Source organism: Volvox carteri, assembly GCF_000143455.1.
Source record: "Volvox carteri f. nagariensis unplaced genomic scaffold VOLCAscaffold_49, whole genome shotgun sequence".
Taxonomy (NCBI): Eukaryota; Viridiplantae; Chlorophyta; class Chlorophyceae; order Chlamydomonadales; family Volvocaceae; genus Volvox; species Volvox carteri.
In genome coordinates, this window is record NW_003307592.1 from 139376 (window position 1) to 158903 (window position 19528).

Sequence of the window (19528 nt, forward strand, 5' to 3'; positions counted from 1 at the left end):
GGCAAACATTTGTTGCTGTCCAACTGTCATCCAAGAACCCTACCCGGCATGTCGAGAAATGCCGACCTGCCGAGGAAGCACACAGCACACCCTCCACCGGTGGTGCTACCCCATTATACACACACAACACATACACACACAACACACACACAGCAATCCAATCGTAACTCCCGAACAATCTACAATCAACCCACGCGGGCCCCCGCGAGCTCCCCCAACCCTTCCCCCTACCACACGCAACCTCCCCCCTTTACTCCCCATAATACACGGGTATAATGGGAACGGTGTATTTAGCACTCCGCGTCCCCCTACCCTGCACCGTCCCCGTCAGAGCCAACCAGTCCTCAACCTTGCGAGGCCCGACTTCTCAGACTTAGACTCAGACTCAGCGGATCCTCGGTCAGGTATTTTCAGGATATGGCTCATCATCCATTCGCATCACTCCTCCTTTCCTCTCCTCCTAATGAAAACCTGAAAAGAAAGAGAACCTCTTCCCCCCCTCTTCCCCCCCCCCGCAGCTGTATACCGCAGTGCCGCCGCATCATCCCTTCCGCGCACCCGCCCGCACCTTTGCGGCAACCGAGCCGTGTGCAACATTTCACATACAACAGACAGGAACGACGACAAAACTTATTCGTAACACGGGCAGAAGTTGGGCGTACATAAATACAGTCCCTGGCGTCGGATCGTGTAAGGGGCCATGCAGGGCCCCTGGTGGCCGGCATCCCATCCCCAGGGTCCTTGTTTTCTGCAAAGAGACTCCATTTACAGGACGCTATGCAGCCCCCATCGGGGCGATAATCAACACTGTAGGAAAAGGGGAAGGGGAAGGACGCACGCCGACGAAGAACAAACGACCCACAAAGACACAGCCGCGAAAAAACGTCCGTCCATTGCCGCTAGCGCGGCTCCTAGCGCGACGATAATCTCCCCAAAGTACAAAAACACAGACAGAGACGCATCCGCCGTGGCCAAGCAGAAAAGCCACCCGTCGGCTTCAGAACCAAGGCTGCTTGTCCGCCGTAAAAACTGCAAGGAAAACCGATACGTTTTAACCGGGCCAAGGTAATCCGTACGTACACACACACGTGTGTCCCGTCGCCGTCGCGCCACGCGACCCACGTCACACCATGCCACGTCACGTCGTGTCCGCGTCAACCGTCAACCGCCACACGACACACCACATTGTCGTCGTCGTCGTCGTCCCCCATCCTCCCTTCCGGCGCCGCCCAAGGTCGCCTTCCTTGTATCGCTGTTCAAGATGACCCAGCATCCCACCAATGCAACTCAGTCAACTAGCTCTCCAACACAACGCCGTCCCCTCTCAGCCGGGTTGAACCACCGACAAGCACAGTAGATAACCTCCGTTAGTGCGCAGTCGCCAACACCTATGTCGCCAAATATTCGCATCATGTAGCAGCATCATTCCGGAGTCCCTCTCTGTTCGCTCTCCGTACCTCAACAGAGGAACAGAGGCGGCGTAAGAGGTGGTGTAAGAGGCAGACCCGTACCCAGCCCCTTTGCCCCCTGCCCCCCCCCTCCCCGCATCACGTCAGAAGGGACCGTAACGAGTACCCGCGTGCACCCAAGGGAAGGGGGGAGAGACGAACCACGAATGAGTGAAGCTGCTGCCAAGGAAAGAGTGTACAAGAAGCAGGACTGACCCAAAGGGGGGGGGCACGCACGGAGAGCAGGGACCGCGCAGCACACAGACAGGAAAATCCACCCGAGTGGGAGGGGAGAGGGCGGGAGGGAGGCAGGGGCAGGGCAACGACATCACCCGACAGCCACCCTACAGCCAGAATTCCACTGCACCCCATCCACAAATTCCATTTACGTCTCCCTCAACAGCCCGTCGTGTGAAATACCGCTCTCCTGTTCCCAATTCCCAATTCGCATTCATTCAGAAAACGGAATCCCCAAGACAACCGAAACAGCTCTTGTGGTGATGACATTCCCGTGCTGGCGAACCTCTGACGTGCAAAACCCTACTTTTCCACCTCCTCCTCCACTTCCTCCTCCTCCTCCTCCTCCTGCACCTCCTCCTCCTGCACCTCCTTCATTCTCTCCTCCGAACCACAGACCAGAGAGCAGCACAGCAGCATTACGGTCAAACCAAATCAGCGGCGCAAACGCGGGTCGCCGGACTGCGGGGGTCCCTGCGGCGCGGCGGCAGCAGCTGCAGGTGCAACACCCGAGTACTGCGGCAACGTTGCCGCTGGCCCCGTCGCTGCCGCCTGTGCGTACTGGTAACCGTACGCATACTGGTGTGGATGTGGTGGGTACGCGTGAACCGCGGCGGCAGTGGGCGCACCAACTGAAGCTGCCTGCTGCGCGTGGTACGCCGCCATTGTCATCGCCGCCGCCGCCGCTGCGGATGGCGCTGCTGCTCCCCCAACGGTCTGCTGCGGCTGCTGCTGCGGTTGCTGTTGCTGCTGTTGCTGCTGCGGCTGCTGCTGCGGTTGCTGTTGCTGCTGTTGCTGCTGCGGCTGCTGTTGGTGCTGCGGCTGCTGTTGCAGCTGCGGCTGCTGTTGCTGCTGCGGCTGCTGTTGCTGCTGCGGCTGCTGCAGCTGCTGTTGCGGCATGTAGCCTGTGAAACCCCAACCTCCATACGCAACCGGAGCCCATCCACCAATGCTGGAGGTGGTTCCGCCCGCTCCCGCTCCCGCTCCCGCCGCCAACGATGACGTCACCCTCCCCAGCGCCCCCGCAGCCGCAGCCGCGGCCGCCGCCGTCGCATCCGCCACCGGGTCGACACTCCCCACTGCTGCCGCCTGCCCCACACCTCCCGCTGCAATACCTGATATAACAGCTGCAGCTGGTGCTGCTACTTGTCCTCCTCCTCCTCCTCCTCCTCCATCTGCAGCTGCAAGGGCTCGTGCTCCAGCACCAGCAGCGCCACCGCCGGCAGCCGCGGTACTGGCTGCCGGCGGTGGCGCTGGCGCTGCTCTTGCGGCACCGACACCTCCACCTTGATCAGCGGCTTGACCATTCCGCCCCAAGGCCTCCAGCACCCCTCCGAGCTGGCCGCCATCTGCGCCCCTCTGCTGCATCAGCAGCGCTAGGAGATCCCTGCTAGTGAGCTTGGCGGGGTCCACGTTTGGCGGCAGAGTGATGGTGCCCAGAGTCAGCAACGGCTGGGCGCCCGGGGTATTGCCGCTGGTGGCGGCGGCGCTGGAAGCACCGCCTCCGGCGCCGGCAAGCGTCGACGCCACCGCGATAGCACCACCCGTTGCGGCTGGCTGATGCTGAGCATGCTGCGCCTGTTGTTGCTGTTGCTGCTGGGGTTGCTGACCCAGTGGCGCAGGCCAGCCTTGTGCGGACGGTTGCTGTTGTTGTTGTTGCGATATCGCTGCGGTTGTCGCGTGGGCAGCAGCGCCCTGCGCGCCGTGGCTCGACGTGTTCGGCTGCTGCTGTTGCTGCTGCTGCTGCTGCTGCTGACTGAAGTGCTGCTGCAGCGCGGCCAGGGCGCTGGTCAGGATTTCCGGTTGCAAAATGCCGGAAACCTGTTGCTGCTGTTGTGACTGCTGTTGTTGTTGTGGCTGCTGTTGTTGTGGCTGTTGTTGTTGTGGCTGCTGTTGTTGTGGCTGTTGTGGTTGTGGCTGCTGTTGTTGTTGTGGCTGCTGCTGCTGTTGCTGCTGCAATTGGGCCTGCGCCAGTTGCATTGCCGCCGGAGACGTCTGCTGCGATTGCGGCTGCTGAGGGATCTGCAAGTAAGCCAAATGCGGCTGCAGCTGCGGTGGCTGTTGCTGTTGTTGTTGTTGTTGTGGCTGTGGCTGTGGCTGTGGCTGCGGCTGCTGTGACTGCTGCTGGTAATTCAGGTACTGTTCGAGCGACATTACCTGGAACGCTGGCGGATTACTATGCGGCTGCTGTGGCGGCGGCTGCTGTTGCTGCTGGGCTCCATGTGGCCCAATCTGTTGTTGCTGTGGGACTTCTGGCTTGGCCTGTCCTTGAATGAAGGGCCCTGCAAAGGCTGGGGCTGGGGCTGGGCCTTGCTGCTGCTGCGGTGCAGGCTGCTGCTGAGCGTACTGTTGCTGTAGCAGCTGTTGTTGCGGATGTTGCGAACCACGCTGCTCCGGTACCGGGTGCTGGGCCCCGTGCGGTGGCGAACGCAGATGCAGTTCTTGCTGGGCTGGTGGTTGATGAGGAGCTGGCGCACCGTACGGCGGGCTGTGTGCCTGCTGCTGGGTTGGGTTCGGTCGCTGGTGCTCTTGGCCCCCGGACCTATCCGCCAGGCCTGCCTGCACGTAAGGTGGCGAATAAGACGGCTGCGGCTGTTGCTGCTGCTGCTGGGGGCGTGACTGCATTTGTGGCTGCGCCTGTTGCTGCTGTTGCTGCTGCTGCTGCTCCATAGCGCCTGGGTGCGGCGGGCTCAGCTGCGGCTGCCCTGACAGCATCCCTGCCTGCTGCTGCTGTTGCTGCTGCTGCAACTGCGGGGACCAGGCGACCTCCTTGGGTGGAGCAGCGATGCCTGCGTGCCATGGCACGCGAGCCCATGGCGGCTGCTGCTGTTGTGGCTGTTGCTGTTGCTGTCGATCACCCCACGCGGCCCCTGACTGTGCTCCGTCTGGTTGCCCCTGCTGCTGTGGTTGCTGTTGATAAGGATGCAATGGTGGCCCTTGCAAACCCGGTCTGTGGGGACCTGCTGCCTCTGCTTCCACTCGCCCGGCTGCGCCAGGACCGCCCTCAAGCTGTCGTTCCCACGGCGGTCGGCGTCCGGCGTCACTGTCGGGTCCCGGCGCCGCGGTCTGCCGCGGCTGCTGGCCCGTCGTACCGCTGGGCACTCCCGGCGGCGGGATCCCGTACGACTGCTGGTGGGGATGACCAGACTGTCCAAACGGCGCCGGGTCGGGAGCTCCGTACTGTGCACCGCCGCCGTACTGCGGGTTTGGAGGTTGTGCCTGTGCCCCATTGTACGGCGGATGTTGTGAAGCATGAGGCTGCGTTGCGCGCCCCGGCTCTGTCATGCCGCCGCCGGGGACCCTCGCCGCCGGATGCTCTGGGCCGAGCGGAGACGCGAGGTGGGTTACGTCGCCCCCTGCCGCAGGAGCGTGGGGGCCCTGCAGGGGAAACGATGTCGCCGGTGTGGCTGCTGGTGGGTCAGGATCCCAGCGTGATCGCTTTAGCCGGCGTTCCTCCTGCTGCGCGCTTCCAGCTGGGCCTTCCGGCTGCTGCTGCTGCTGGTAGTGGTGCTGTGATTGCTGCTGCTGCTGGTGGTACTGGTGTTGCTGGTCGGGGGGAAGCAGCTGCGGGTGCGAGTAGCCTGGCCCTGGGTACCCCGGATAGGCGTGCGCGTGGTGGCTCTGGGCCCCGGGATATTCCTGCCGCTGCAGTTGCAGTGGCTGGTTTTGGTGCTGCTGGTGCCCTTGCTGTAGCGGCTGCTCCGGGGTGTACACGCCATTTGGGTGCAGCTCCGGGTTCCCCTGCCCTCGGCCCTGCTGGTGCTGGTGTTGGGGGTGCTGGAGGACGAACTCAGGGGCATGTGGATGGCCTGGCGGCAGTAGCTCCTGTTCTTGCTGCGGTGGCGGCGGCCCGTCCGGTCGCGTACCCCGGAAGGGCCCATTTCCCTCTGGGGTATTGTCATACGACCCCGCCATGGGTGCGCCGTCATCCCCGGCGCCCGCACGGTCGTTATCCCACCTCGACTTGCGCTTTTGCTGCCGCTGCTGCTGTTGCTGCTGCTGTACATGCTGCTGATGGTACGGCCCTGGCCCAGGTCCAGGTCCCAGCCCTGCTACCTGGTCGTGCTGTTGCTGCTGTAGCAGATGTCCTTCTTGGCGGTAGCCATCTCCCCGTGCGTAGTTCCCGGCGCCTGGCAGTTGCTGCTGTTGCTGCTCATGTGGTTGGAAGGGTGCTGGGTAACCCTGCTGTGAGTAGCCCCGGGGCTCGAGCTGGGGCCCCTGCTGAGGGTGCGGGTGTGGAAGTCCGCTGCCTCCAGAAGGGCCTTGCATGGGGATCTGCACGTACGGTCCCTCAGGCGCGCCAGGATGAGGCCCAGCACCGTACGAGGTCTCCGGCTGACCGGGTGGTCCAGACCCGTACGGCAGCCCTGCATGCCCAGGCGGTACGGCGCCATGACCCACGGGTCCATTGGAGCCGTCGCCCTGGTGTGGGTAGCCAACGCGCTGCGGGCTCATCGGCCGGCCACTGGGCTGTCCGTACAGACCACTCACCGGCTGTCCTTCTGGTCCACCACCACCACCACTCCCACGGCCCGCTGCTGCGCCGCCTGCTCCTACGGGGGCACCAGTGGCCGCTTCGAAAGGCAGCGGGCCGCCTGGACCGTAAGCCCCACCGGGTCTTCCCGGTGTGTGGTCCGGCGGCATGACACGCTGACCTGGCAGCGACGCGCCGGGGAGGACACGTTGATCATGCTGATGGTGCTGTAGCTGGTAGTGGTGAGGATGGGGATGCTGGTTGTTGTGCACGTCGGCTGGCTGGTACGCTGCCGGCTGCTGCTGCTGCATCGGCGGCGCTTGCTGACCGTCAGGAACAGGGTAGCCCTGGTGCTGCGCGTACTGCTGTGCAGCGACCCAAGGGGGAGCCTCATTGGGCCCGCCAGCGGCAGCATGGTCTGGCGGCATGCCTTCTGCTATCCCCTGCCCGCTGGGTGCACCTGACGCCCCTGGACCGTACGGCTGCTGCTGACGCGGCGGCTCTGACATTGGCGGCCAGGTTGCCCTTACATAGGGCGTGTTGGACGGGAGTTCAGTGGGTGGGTGTCCCTCACGGCCACCAGCACCCGGGTCACCGCCGCCTGCGGGCTTAGTGGTGTTGCTATCGTTGCAATCCCGCCATCGGGATCGCCGTGGCTGCTGGTTTCCGGTAGTTGCGGATCCCCCCGCGGCAGAGCTCATCGCTGCCCCTGCTGAGGGGGGACCTGCAGCTGTCGGGGCGCCGTTGGCCGGCAGCAGTGCGGATGGCACGGCGCCATCCGCGCGCTCTACAACACCCTGCGCCGGTTGTGTACCGGGCCAGGCATCCGAAACCCAGCCCGTTCCGGAAGGTGGGTGAAATTGGTGCGGGTTTTGGGGTCCTGGTGGTGCGTCCCCGCTCTCGTGTGCGGTTGGGGGCGGCCCTGAAGGGTGCGGGGTCGTGCCGTCACTGCCACGCCTGGCAGGATCGGGCTGCTGCTGAGGCCGCTGCAGGTGCGCGTCCATTCGCATTGGTGCGTGCTGCGGGGGCCGCTGGGGCTGGGGCTGCTGCGGGAGCGGGTGGTACGGTGGAGGCTGCCATGCGGCGTCTGCTTGATGGTGGGGGTGCTGGTACGCATCAGGGCGCCCTGTGCAATAGAAGCCGCAATGCGCAGTGTAGAGGGGGGGGAATGGTTCGGATCGCCAAAGTTTACTAGGTCGATTGCTGACGAAGGATGCCTTAGTTAAGCTTTGGCATTCAAATCATTGTTATTGCTGCGCGGAGCGCCAGCTATATCTCAGGAGCGGAGTGGGTATAGCGCGTGAGTCGAGCTCTCCAACAAGGGGATGGAAACGCTTGGCAGCCTTCCCCTCGCCATACATGCCAATGTTAGAACAACATTTCAATGCTGGAGGGATATGGTGCTCAAACCTTCCGCATGAACTGTTGAGCTCCTGAAAGGCTAGGAGAAGTTGGCGGCTCTGCCTTCAGGATGCAACACTTCATACAATTTGGCTGTGTTACTTTGGTGATATTTTACGCGCTTCAATCAGGGGGAGCGGAGGGGGTAACCGTTTGCAACGCGCCCGAGAGGCAGACACACAGACTGGACCGGCATTGGAGCTATTGCTGTCGCCTTTTTCCCAGCCACAGGTAAAGGCTACCCCTCATGGGGAGCAAAGGTGCAAGACTGTCGCAAGCAAAGCTGCGCGAGATGAGGAGCATGGTGCTTGCACCGCCACCAGCCTGCAATCGCCCATCGTCACAAAAAGCACTGCTGCCTGTGGCAAATGGCAAACAAGCCGCATGCCCCCAAAGCCATTAAGGCAAACCTGCAGCACATTCAGCTGTGCCAAAATCGTGACGTAAATAACTTATGCCAGCTACCAAAACGTAGGGGTATGGCTGCAAGGAAGGAGGGAGCGCCAATAAAGCCGATCGCCAACAAACCGGCAGCAATGTGAATGCTGGTCTGCCACCCGCAAATGAAGTGTTTCGCATGGTTTCTCAGGCCCCAAAGGAACCTCTTTCCCAACCGTATATTTCCTTTCATGCGTTCTTCAACTTTAAGTGCTGCTCCTGGTCCTCAAACTGCTACAGTTTTAAGTGGAACAGGCAAATGCTTTACGATGCCGGCAAATGTTCCGATAGCGGCGTCGGAACGCATCTCGCGGTCGGCGCAAGGCCAAACTCAGCCATCGCACCTTGGTTCGGGTGAATCTCGCCGTGAGGTCCAAATGCGCCGCCTTCCACTCCACCGCCATACTGCATATGACCTCCCGAATGGTCTGCAGGGTCTCGTGTGTCAGGGCGTGATGCCAAGTGCCTTGGCCCTGGGTAGACGCCTGTTCCTGAAGGGTGGGCATACGCTGCAGCACGTGTCGCATCGGAAGGGCCTTGGGCCCCGTGAGCGAGGCCGTTACGGTCGTAACCCTCGCGCCTGGCGCCACCCTCGGGCTGTGCATGGTGGAAAGGGACTGCTTGTGGCTGGAACTCAGGTCCATGACTGGGATATTGGCCATGGTACTGTTGCTCTAGTGAAGGGCCTACAGGGGGTCGCCAGGATGGCATGGAAGCAGGCTGCAAAGCCGAAGGGGCCCCGCGGTGTTCGGGAGGGCCGCGGGGGGGACCGTCACGTTCCCTGACAGGAAAGGACCGGGAAGGAGGTGGCTCCCTGCGGTAATCAGCACGGGGCCCACCGCTTCGACCATCGCGATAACCGCGTGACGACATGGTCGCTCGCGTAATTTAGCCGGAAGCTGACTTTAAAGTAGAAAGGGCGAAGCTCGCGTTTCGCTCCTGAGATTCCAGTCCACGCGGAGGTAACACCAATATTTAAGCTACAATTGTACAGCAGGTTAAATTGGACGCGGACGGTAGCGTAGACGTCCGGATCAAACGACCAGTCCCGGGGCGGCAACACGTTGACTGAGGAGTCCGATTCCGGTTGACAAGCACAAGTGCAAAGTCCTTGCTAAAAAGCGCTGGTTACGCGTCTCCAGCTGCACCTCAATAGTATGCAGCTCCCAAGCAGACCAGAGCGACCCGCTTCTCTCGTTCAGAAGCTAAACCTCTCTTTTCCAAACAATCCATCACAACGCTGAAACCTTTGTGGCAAGAATTCCGGGGACCGGACTACACCCAGACACGTACTAAGTCTGTACTCTAAGTTCAGCGTAGGTCGGCGACAATGTTCCAAAAATCTTCACGTGATTAGGAAAGGCCATGGAGAACCGCAGCTTGGGCAAAGGGGACTTCTCTTCCAAGCTATGTACGGCACATTTTGCCAATACTTTTGCTGTCGGCGACATGGGATAGTCCTCTTTCCCCAACCTTGGACTCTTCTCACACCACAGGTGTGTAGAACACTATTGTTTTACAAGTCGTTGTGCTAGGACATCCTGTGTACTGTGCGCCGCCACTTCTAGCGCGTGTTGTGAATAGACAGTACCTCTTTCGCTGTGTGTAGGTGTGCAGCGGGAGTCGAGTGGACCGTGAGTCCACGCGTAAAAGAGAGGTCCCAATTTCCACTTGGTGGCTGTCTCTTCGTGCTCAGGCGAACAGCAAGAATGCTTATTCCTAAGAAGAACCGCAGGGAGGTTTACAAGTACCTCTTCAAAGGTTAGTAAACATCGTGCAGCGCAGCGCGTTAGGGGTGTTCGCCACCGTCGGCCGGCTGGTGGCGTCCATTGTAATGCCCTGCTTTATGCAGAGAGCATAGCATGCCGGCAGATCCCTATCAACTTTTGTCCTTCTTTCTGATGATCATGCAGAGGGTGTCCTTCAGGCGGAGAAGGACTTCAACCTCAAGGAGCACCCGGAGATTCCCGGTGTGCCCAACCTGCAGGTCATCAAGCTCATGCAGAGCTTCAAGTCCAAGGAGCTGGTGACCGAGCGCTTCTCCTGGAGGCACTACTACTGGTGCGAAGGGCCTGATATGCGCTGGATGCGGTGCTCCTGCTGTCCCCCTTGGGACTCTGCCGCCCTTCGTAGGGCCTTACACAGTCTTAGACAGAACAGATAATTGCTAATGATAGGGGATGGTGACGTTTTCTCCGGGAGATGACACGCGCACATCTGGCCAGCGCAGTGTGTCACGTAAAGCCTGATTCCTGGTATTGTCGGCCTAACATGCTGGTACCCCCCATGACGCTGCTAGGTTCCTGACCAACAAGGGCATTGATTACCTGCGGGAGTACCTGAACCTGCCCAGTGAGATCGTGCCTGCTACCCTCAAGAAGTCGAACCGCCCGCTGGAGCGTGGCCCGCCGATGCGTGGCGACCGTCCCCCGCGCCGCGAGGTAATGCGGTTGACGATCGGGAATTCTGTTCAGTACACTGTGGTCGTAGGTATTAGGGAAAGCATTATTTGAGTCCTGTCGTTTGCATTACCCTGCATGTTCACCCACGTGCACAAATCGGCCAGTAGGGGTTTTACTGCACGTTTGTTAGATCGGCTCTCGCCCCCTTGACGGGAATTTTATGAGAGGCCGGCGACGATGTACCGTCGGTAAGGCTGATGGCTTGTGGATATACAATCAATTCTTGACGAATCGCTGGTTGCCCGCGTTCCATAGGGTGGCTTTGGTGGTCGCGAAGGCTACCGCGGTGCGCCCCGTGAGGGTGGTGGTTTCGGCCGCGGCGCTGACAAGGTGAGACGTGTGCTCTTGATCGTGCACTTGATTGTTTGACTGTGCGTCAATCTTTTGGCGCTGTTGCTGAAGTCCATTGCAATGTATTGTGAATTTCGTATTGGTTGGTCTCCATTACCCCCTTGCATTTTTGGATATGCAGGCCGGCGCTCCGGGCTCTTACCAGCCGCAGTTCGGCGGCGGCTTTGGCCGTGGTGGTCCGCAGTAAAGTGCCTCTCGTGGTGCTTCGTAGGTTGCCCTCCGCGTTGTAATTAACGTCACACCTGGCCTCCCTTCTCCAATAAGTTCGCATGAGGTTTCTACGCATTTTCCTAACGCCACTTTTTCTGCGTCCTCACGAAAACTGCTGCTGTGCGCGCAATGTGTCAGCGTCGCGTCAACACCAGCATATGACTGTTTCAGTGCGCGGCGGAAGCATGGAGTTTAGGCCTTGTTCGGAAGTAGCACGCTGTTTGACGCCTTACTGAAAGTGGCTTACGTTGGAGCACAATCATGACCCAAGGATAAATATCACTGCATTCTGTCTGCTACCCACCAACCTATATCTGCCAACATGTCACCGGGTTAGTGGAACCAATTCCTGTAGTGTGCCGGTCATTGCCGGTATACCGTGGTGTGGGTGGACAGCAGCGACGTTCTAGACACCCACGGGAAAGGGTTTTGGAAAGCTGGCTGCACATACTATAAAACGTTGCGGGTGACGCAGCTTCTTCGGTGACACCACTACTACACGAGATATTCCGAGGACAGACCAAACCATAAGCTAACCGAAAGTACCATACATCCATAAACTACTGTCAAATCTAAACCTAAAGCTCTCCCTAATGCCGAACGATCCCTGGTACACATCAAGTTGGCCATCCTTAGAGTAACATCCCAGAAACACATTCGTGTCGCACTTCTTTTGTTGACGATGCCAAACCCTTCTCATCCGTTCCGTTGCACAAATAACGTTCATAAGCTACATCGGCGGTTCACGCCTCCGGAAAGGGCCGACAGGCCATTCTGTAATAAGCTACCTTTTGACCTATCGCCGCGGGCACTCCCATGACCGACCAACGGAAACGCTATCCTTAAGTACCCACGTGCAATCCGAAATGGTCGCCATGATTGAATGGACACTGAGATTGAGGTCGCAAAGCATATTGGTCTATAGCGTAAGCAGCAACCGACGCATTTAGAACGCAGCAGCACAACACCCCATACCATAGGCTGATACGGCAATTGCACTGCTGTACACACGTTATGCTGTCCGATCCGCCCCCGCCATCGCCACAGCCGCCTTTGTCCTTCCTCCCCGGTTAATAGTCCCGCGCCGCCGCGCCAGCCGGGGCATCCGCACGCGTTTGGGCCACGTGGTGAGGTTGCCGAACGGCGGATGGACAGGCCCCGGGATACCTGTGATGTTGTCGTACGGCACCTCGCCGCAACCATAACCGAATGGGCAAACATAGTCAACCTCGGATGGCTCCACGATCGGACGCAGCAGCCGAAGGTTAAGCTGTCGTACGTGCTCCGAAATCACCTCCATTACCTATACGTGGCGAACATTGCACATTCGGGGCATTGGGTTTGGGGAGGTACGGCACGGAACGGGGGTATCTGAGGGGGAGGATTAACTCCTGGATGCATGGATGCGCAGGAGGGCACAAAAACGTCCTCAAGGTACGAGATTGCGGGTGTAGGGGGATGTGTGTGCGTGGAAAGGAGAATTCCGAAATGGTAAACCCCGGCCGACACGGGCCGTGGAAAAGAGGAATCAATCCCCCGGGGAATGGGGGCCGAAGAGCAGGCCGCGTTTCATCCCGTGCTAACCCCAACCCCAACCCCAATCTACCTGCGTTGCTCTGGGTATCCTAAATAGGCCCCTTCTAAGGACTTACGTTGCTTCCGAACCAGTAGAAGGAGTCCGGCTCCCATCTGCAGTGATGACCCCAACGGCGGCCCATGTAGCCGATCGCCAGCTCCCACTGCCGCTCCCAACAGTACCCAAACACACCGCGCCTGTGTGTGCCGCCCTCCGACTCTTGCGGGTCCTTGTTCAAGCCTGGTAACTCCATGTACGACACCTGTACGGAAGCCGTACACGTGCGGGCGAGTGCATGTGCGTATTACGTGTGGTGCACAGGGGGGCCATACGTGTGTGTGTATAGGGATCTGGCTTAGTCTCGGACGGTAACCCGTCACTGCATATTCCCTACCTGCCACCCCGCCAGCCACATCCTCAGGGAGAGGTCATAGTCGCTGTGCACCCCGCACGCGCCGCTCTCGCCCATGTTTTCGTCAATGCCGCCAAGCTCCAAGAATGCAGAGCGGCGCACCGCAATAGGCGCGTAGTCAATGAGCGTCACGAACTGCATACGAAGTGGCGGCGGTGGCGGTGGCGATGGCGATGGCGGCGGCCGCTCGCTGGGGCCGCCGCCGGGGCCCCCCTTTGCGCCCGGGTCCCAGAAATGGACGCCGTACTTGGACGTGTTCGGATGGTAGTCAAACACGAAGCGCTGCGAGCTGTGAGGGGCCCGAGGGTTGTAAAAGGGGGAAGTGAGTGGAGAGTCAAGGAGAACGACTGAGCAGAGTGCGGGGGAAGGGACGAAGGGGAAAGACGAACCACGAACGAGTGAAGCTTATGCCACGGAAAGACGGATGCGCCAGAAGCGAAGAAGGCATAACCAACCAGGGATGAGGGCGCGAGCGGGCGTGTGGGACGGATGCGAGTATGTAATGTGGGTGTGTAATGTCCCTCAGGCCTGAGGTTAACCCCATCCGCTTCGTCACAACAAGGAATATTGCCACGAAATTGCCGTCCTGGTCACTGATTTCCAGCTGTCAAGGAGACTTCCCGCTATTCCAAACCTGGGCGTCGCACATGCGGCCTATACGTACACGCATACAGATACACGCCATATTGAACACACGTGACGATACCTGTACATTATCAGCGCTTCCAGGGTTTACAAATCGTTCTTTACAAGCGGTAGAGCACACGTGCAAACATACATACAAACGTGCATACATACATAAACGCGGCAGGCGGTAGGCGGCTGGCATAGGTTAAGGCCTGATTTCTGCTCCCGAAGTGTCCAGGTTCAAATCCGCCTGCCGACTCTTCGGGTATTTGAGGAGTGTCGAAATGGCAGGTTGCCCCCCATCTTATGGACGGAGTAGGACGTGTAAAATTAACTTGCGAGCTGACCAGGAACTAAGTTGAGGCGCCCTTGATCCGCTAGTTTAGGTTGGATGCTGGTGGTGAGTTGCAGAACCCAACGAATACATTCTGAAGTCGGAAGGGGTGAACGGATTAGTGTGCCCCTCTCGCAAGGGAGAGCAGGAATTTTGAACTGCCTCGGGAAAGGGGGCCGCTGGTGGAGCTATACCACCCTGTGACAACATACATACACGCGTACCCGATGGCGCCCATCCGACGCCAGCGCCTGAAAGCTCGGACCAAGGACGACAGCCAATCGCACACCGTGTCCTCAGGGAAGACGTCGTCATCCTAAGGTGTCGTACAGGCCGTACAGGACACGTCGTACGATTAGGCGGGGGCATGACCACGTGGGAACAGGGTCAGGCAGGTGACACTTGTTTGGTGCTCCGAGGCCCAGAGCTTGGAAATTATTTGGTTCGGCAGTATACTCGGTTGAGTCCCCGTTCCCTCCCTTCCTCCCTCCCTTCCTCCCTCCCTCTTCCCCCGCATCAACACCCGCCTGTAGCATGACAAGGATTTTTCCGCGCGCCAGCCGAGCCAGACGGTTGTACGACCGGATCTCATGTACGTTATTGCTGTACACCGGTATGACGAAGCCCTCGCCCAGCGGCCCCGCCGCAAACTCCGCCACTGCCGCCGCATCCGACCGACTGTCCACATTAATTAACATCTCCATCCGAATTATCCCCCTCCGCCGCTGCTGCTGCTGCCGCTGTTGCTGCCCCCCGGCCCCTCCGTCAACGCCTCTGCTGCCGCCACTGCCGATAACGCCACCACCTGCACTGCTGTTTTCGCCGCCGACTCCGCCGTCTCCATTGCTGGTGTTCACGGGTTCGGACCCTGCCGTTGCGCACCGCCGGAAGGGTTTGACTAGAGCCGGCAGCATCCAGGGCCGCTGGAAGTACTGCACCAACAATGACACGACGGGAAGCCGGCTCTCCAGGAGGGCGTATCTTCTACGCGACCTGACACCCATAGCCTCTGATCTCGTGCTAGTGATCGTGCTTGCGCTAGGCACGGCATCAGGGGAAGGATACAGGCTGTTGTCAAGTCGCGCCAGCAGGCACTGCGGCAGGAGGTGGAGAAGCACCGTCGGAGGTGGCGCTTCGCGGGCAGTGTAGTGGGAGGAGTCGCTTGCGGTAGCGGAGCGGTGAAAATGGCGTGCTGAAGCCGACGCTGAAGTTTTTTCCAGTTGCTGCTGTATGCCCGATAGCAGGGCCATCGCAGCTGCCTCGTGGTGGCTCGCTTGCGCACGATGCATGTGCAGCGGAGGCTCTTCCTGCTGCTCCCCTTCCTCTTTCCCTACTGACTCAGCTTGACTGTTGCTAGAGTTTTTGTTAACAGCGATAGAAGTTGAAGCTATGGCGTCAATTTGTGTTGTTGCTCCACTGTGATGGCTCCCGGCACGCAGCTCCAGTTCCAACAGCCGACCCGCGTGATACTGCGCGAGCTGCAAGTGCTTTCGTAATTGGGAAAGCCTTTGTTGCGTTCGCCCCTTCAGCGCTGTTGCCAGCTTGCTGTGTAGCGCATGGCAGAATGTCAGCCGAGCAGGGTCAGACCCAGCGGGGAAGCTGGAAGACAAAAGTTTTGTACTATCCACCGCAGAGAGCTGCCAGGTGATTAATATCCCTAGCAGTAAGCTGTGGCGCCTCATCGTCATTGTCTGTTTGATGGCCACAGTCCGACAGTGGCTAACGCAATTCATCCTTTGTGATCATGCCATTATAACGGGATAAATATTGCGATCACATCTTGCTTTATGTCAAATGCTCCTGATTGGATTCCGCGACGTTAAGTATGTGACGCAACGGTTATCGGTCGGTAGTCGTTTGCAGTTATGGGGTTCTTAAAAACCGCCGGCCGACTTACCGTCTTATGGCAGCGGTCAGGATGGAAGGGAGCAAGGGACGGACCAGCTGAAAACCACATGCCCGCAACAAAAGCTGCGGCGTTCCTTTATCTCTCCCATACTGTCCAAAAAGTGTTCTGGCGCCAAGGGAAAGGCCGCGCGCCGTACAACATTTTCCTCGTCCTCACTTGCAGATTCCAACGCATTATCAATTTTATAAATCAATAACAAATTTCGGGCGTTGTTTTCATTTGGGCACCTTGATACCTGTCGTCGCGGAATGTAGGGGTCGTTGCGAATAATGCGGTACGACCCGCAGTTGCTGCCGACACTTGTTGTAACAATTAAACCCCGCTAAGGCACCCCTTGGCTCACCGGGCCAACGGTCATCCGTACCAACGGTAAGTCTAGGAATATTTATAACCGACGTTAACGTTCCACTCTAAGCGAGGAGGCAACGCCAAGGCGCATCTTTCTGCCGACCCGTCTAGTGGTCTCACCACTGGCCCATGTCTCAACTAGAGGTGCCGTCATTAGTGCCGACATTTGGAAAAGTAAGTCAAATCAGAAATTAGAAGACACTTAAACGAAACCTTCTTCCTCAACAGCAAAGCATCTGCCTGCTCCCAAAGCAGTTCCGGCACCTGCCTTTTTCCATGCCTGCGCAATCCAGAACCTAACCTGTAATTGGAACTTTCGTCGCCAAAAGAACTACCGGGACATATCTCGATCATATCAACTGAATTTAGGTCTGGGCCTGTTTTATTCACCATAAACTTGCATAAGAGCCGCGTTTAGTTTATGCGGCTTATCAGCGGTATGACGGAGGAAGACGCGGAGAGCACGGACAACAAACCAGCAACAACTCCCGTCAGCGCAGAAATTGGAAAGCGGCAAACCAACTTGCCGTCTTTTGTTTGCGCCGCAGGACAGCTATAGGAACAGCTTGCGAGCGCTCACGCGGTTTCAAGGGTGCGGGAGGAAAATTGCTATAGCAGCGAAAAAATCCATACAACATGCTGATGAAACAAACCAAACCATGTACTTCAAAACAGTGCCGTCCTTTAATCTCAAAAATCATCGTGCAAAGGAACAAAACAGCAACAGGGTTCTTCGCCCCCTATCAATGAACAACTGGGTTTTCCCCTTTCGGCAAAACGTCAGGTAAAATAAGGTTGCACTACGAATGCATACCACCGGTATAATATTAGATTGTGCTTCGCGATCGCTATCCAAACCAAGGCTTTATACACATCGCCACATTGTTTTATTACCAAACACCGACGCTACACAACATACCAGGTATACATACCTCAAAACATGACGACGTACGAACATCACGCCCTCAGCATCCTCTAACGCTGTTTCCCCTCATGCAACGCAGTACTTCGCAGAGGGCACTGTACACAACACGGCAAACCAGCCGCGCAGCTTGCCGTACAGGGATCCCTCAAAACCTGAAGCACGCGCTGTCCCGACATCCACCCCTATACGTATATGTTGTGATGTACGGCTGCTGACCTCACAGCGCTAGCGGCCACGACCCCGACGTCGACAACACACCCACACGCACACGTGCGGATTACGAGAACAAGTCGCGACGTTCCTTGCCGGCCAGCGCCTGGAGAAGGTCCTCGTATGTCGCACCGTCGAGAAGCGATTTACTGAATGTCAGTGTGCCGTCAGCCGCCACTAGCGGCTCCAAAGGCCTTTGTCCGCCGTCAGGTCCCGCCGCCGCAGGTACAGCTACATCTGTGACGACAGGCACAACCTCCTCTGCAGCCTCCTCGGCTTCCGGCGGTTGTGGACTCTCAATAGTGCTGCTGTAGACCTGCTGGGCAGTGGGCATCTGGCCTGCCTTCCATGCTGCAATCCATGCACGTGCTTCTTGCACGTTGAGGGGCACCTCTGGGGGGGGTGATGCTGCCGCGGCCGGCACTTCTGGCGCTGCTGTTGCGACAGGAGCACGCTGCTCGGTGCGCGCCTTCCAGGCAGCGATCCAATTACGCGCCTCCTGCACGTGGGTCGGCACCTCTAGAGCTGCTGCTGGGCTCGGAGGGGCCTCCGGCGCACCTGCTGGTGGCGCCTGTCGCGCCTTCCAGGCGGCTATCCAGTCGCGAGCCTCTCGCACATTCGGCGGAATTTCAGACGTCAGGTACGCCCGCGTCGACACCGCCAGACGGCGTGATGTCCGTGCGGTCGTCAGTCCCTGCAGAAGATAGAGAAAGGCATATAATGGGGACCCCGAATCGTGACGAACAACAATAACAGGGTTGCAGAACCGACGGGCCACGACACGGACGAGACCATACACTCGCAATTATTTAGCAGTTAACCTGGTATCTTCGGAGGTGACAGTGTGGATTAGGGAAGTTGCCGCCTTAATCCTTGGCGGTCAGTCTCTGTGCCCCTCGACACGAAACGGTGAAATTCTATAAGCGTTGTTTTCATCGCAGTTCGCGCACGCGAGCAGGGCCATTGATAACGTCCCGAGTTAAGTATGGGTCATCCCCCTGGTCAACTTTGAACGTCCAGAATACCGGGCTCTTCTATGAATAAATAGGACTCACCACGTTCACCCGAACTGGCACAGCCATTGTCGTAGGGCAAAGCGTCAATGAGGACTATTTTCCAAACGAGCTCACGCTGGGCGCACTAACTTCTTTGGAAGGGCTAACCGAAATCAATATGCCAGCCTCCGAAAGCACATGCACGCTAGCAGAGTGAGTCACAGGACGCCATAAACCTCACAGCAGGCATTTTAAATGGGGCCCATATTCCGTACACAACAACATCACTGCACTGCACGAGGTGCACCTGCGCCTATGTGAGCCTACTTTGTGTGTAAAATTTGCAGGCCTTGGCAACGGTGCCGGATTTGATGTCGGCTTGCAACTCCGGGCTTGCAACTCCGGCAAACCGTTGTTGTCTAGATAGGTAGCTGTCTGGCCACAGTCGCCGATTTCGCCATCTCTGGATGATCAATGAGTGATAATGTTTTGATGACTACTTAAATGAGCTAACGCATAATCTTCGCCATTACGTTTGTCTCATAAGCTCTTCGTATATTTCTGGCTGGGAACTGTTTTCAAGCCTTACCCTCGTGAGTAAACAGCTTGTGTTAAATGTCTGCGCAACGATCTTCGGCTGCGCAACAATTTTGCTCCGTCTAGGACGAAGCCCGCGATGCTAGGCACAATTAACGCTTGCGGTTTTCCTTTCAGGCATTGCGCGGTCAGGACGTTTTGTGTTGATGTTAAGGTGCTCTGAACCATTCCTCTTAATTATCCTTCAATTCTTGGCCCGGCCTACGTAGTTGTTGGAAGGATGCGGACACAGCAACTTCCGCGACTCTCGGTAGCAGCAATTGCGCTGGTTCCTCACCTCTTAACCACAAGCTTACTAGCTGTGACTGGTGGGTTCACGCGATAACGCATAGCAAGTCGCATGGAGAAAGTTCCCGCTTGCTCTGTCCTAGGCGCTGGATGTCCTCACATGACCGCATCTGCAAACAGGTCACCCGCATACAGCAACACCTCCTCCAATTAGTATCATGTGAAGCTGCTCAGTTGTCGCATCCGCGTTTCAGGACCGTTGGGGCTGCCCGCGGATTCTTGTGCCCAGGGCGCGAGGGTAGCCTCCGTCGCCCCGCATCCTCGCATCCTACCTTCAGTGCACTCA

The 19528-nt window shown here is 58.3% G+C and overlaps 3 protein-coding genes across 3 annotated transcripts; 1 reads left to right on the plus strand and 2 right to left on the minus strand.

The window, feature by feature from the left end:
- Positions 1–2120: 2120 nt before the first annotated feature.
- On the minus strand, positions 2121–8660 carry VOLCADRAFT_96055 (uncharacterized protein; the record flags this gene model as incomplete). Its single annotated transcript, XM_002955176.1, has 4 exons — positions 2121–2159; positions 2694–3352; positions 4163–7205; positions 8343–8660. 4 exons carry the CDS (start codon positions 8658–8660, stop codon positions 2121–2123), a joined length of 4059 nt encoding a protein of 1352 aa, XP_002955222.1.
- An 805-nt stretch (positions 8661–9465) lies between these two features.
- On the plus strand, positions 9466–11057 carry rps10 (component of cytosolic 80S ribosome and 40S small subunit). The gene is made up of 6 exons (XM_002955115.1): positions 9466–9494; positions 9608–9759; positions 9912–10059; positions 10298–10439; positions 10716–10790; positions 10933–11057. The coding sequence occupies exons 2-6, from the start codon at positions 9708–9710 to the stop codon at positions 10996–10998; spliced, it is 483 nt and encodes a 160-aa protein (XP_002955161.1). The 5' UTR covers positions 9466–9494; positions 9608–9707; the 3' UTR covers positions 10999–11057.
- Positions 11058–12033: 976 nt separating this feature from the next.
- VOLCADRAFT_121390 (uncharacterized protein) lies at positions 12034–18576 on the minus strand (the record flags this gene model as incomplete). Its single annotated transcript, XM_002955177.1, has 7 exons — positions 18418–18576; positions 16529–18056; positions 14567–15515; positions 14195–14286; positions 13112–13298; positions 12674–12859; positions 12034–12324 (listed from the first exon to the last, which is right to left on the minus strand). The coding sequence occupies exons 2-7, from the start codon at positions 16618–16620 to the stop codon at positions 12034–12036; spliced, it is 1797 nt and encodes a 598-aa protein (XP_002955223.1). The 5' UTR covers positions 16621–18056; positions 18418–18576.
- Positions 18577–19528: the final 952 nt, after the last annotated feature.

What these genes read in the sequence shown, in the direction of transcription:
- rps10 (XM_002955115.1), top strand. Translation starts at nt 9,708, where the DNA reads ATGCTTATTCCTAAGAAGAACCGCAGGGAGGTTTACAAGTACCTCTTC. An exon ending in TCCTGGAGGCACTACTACTG is followed by an intron (nt 10,060 to 10,297) that starts GTGCGAAGGGCC and finishes TGACGCTGCTAG; the next exon opens with GTTCCTGACCAACAAGGGCA. An exon ending in ACCGTCCCCCGCGCCGCGAG is followed by an intron (nt 10,440 to 10,715) that starts GTAATGCGGTTG and finishes CGCGTTCCATAG; the next exon opens with GGTGGCTTTGGTGGTCGCGA.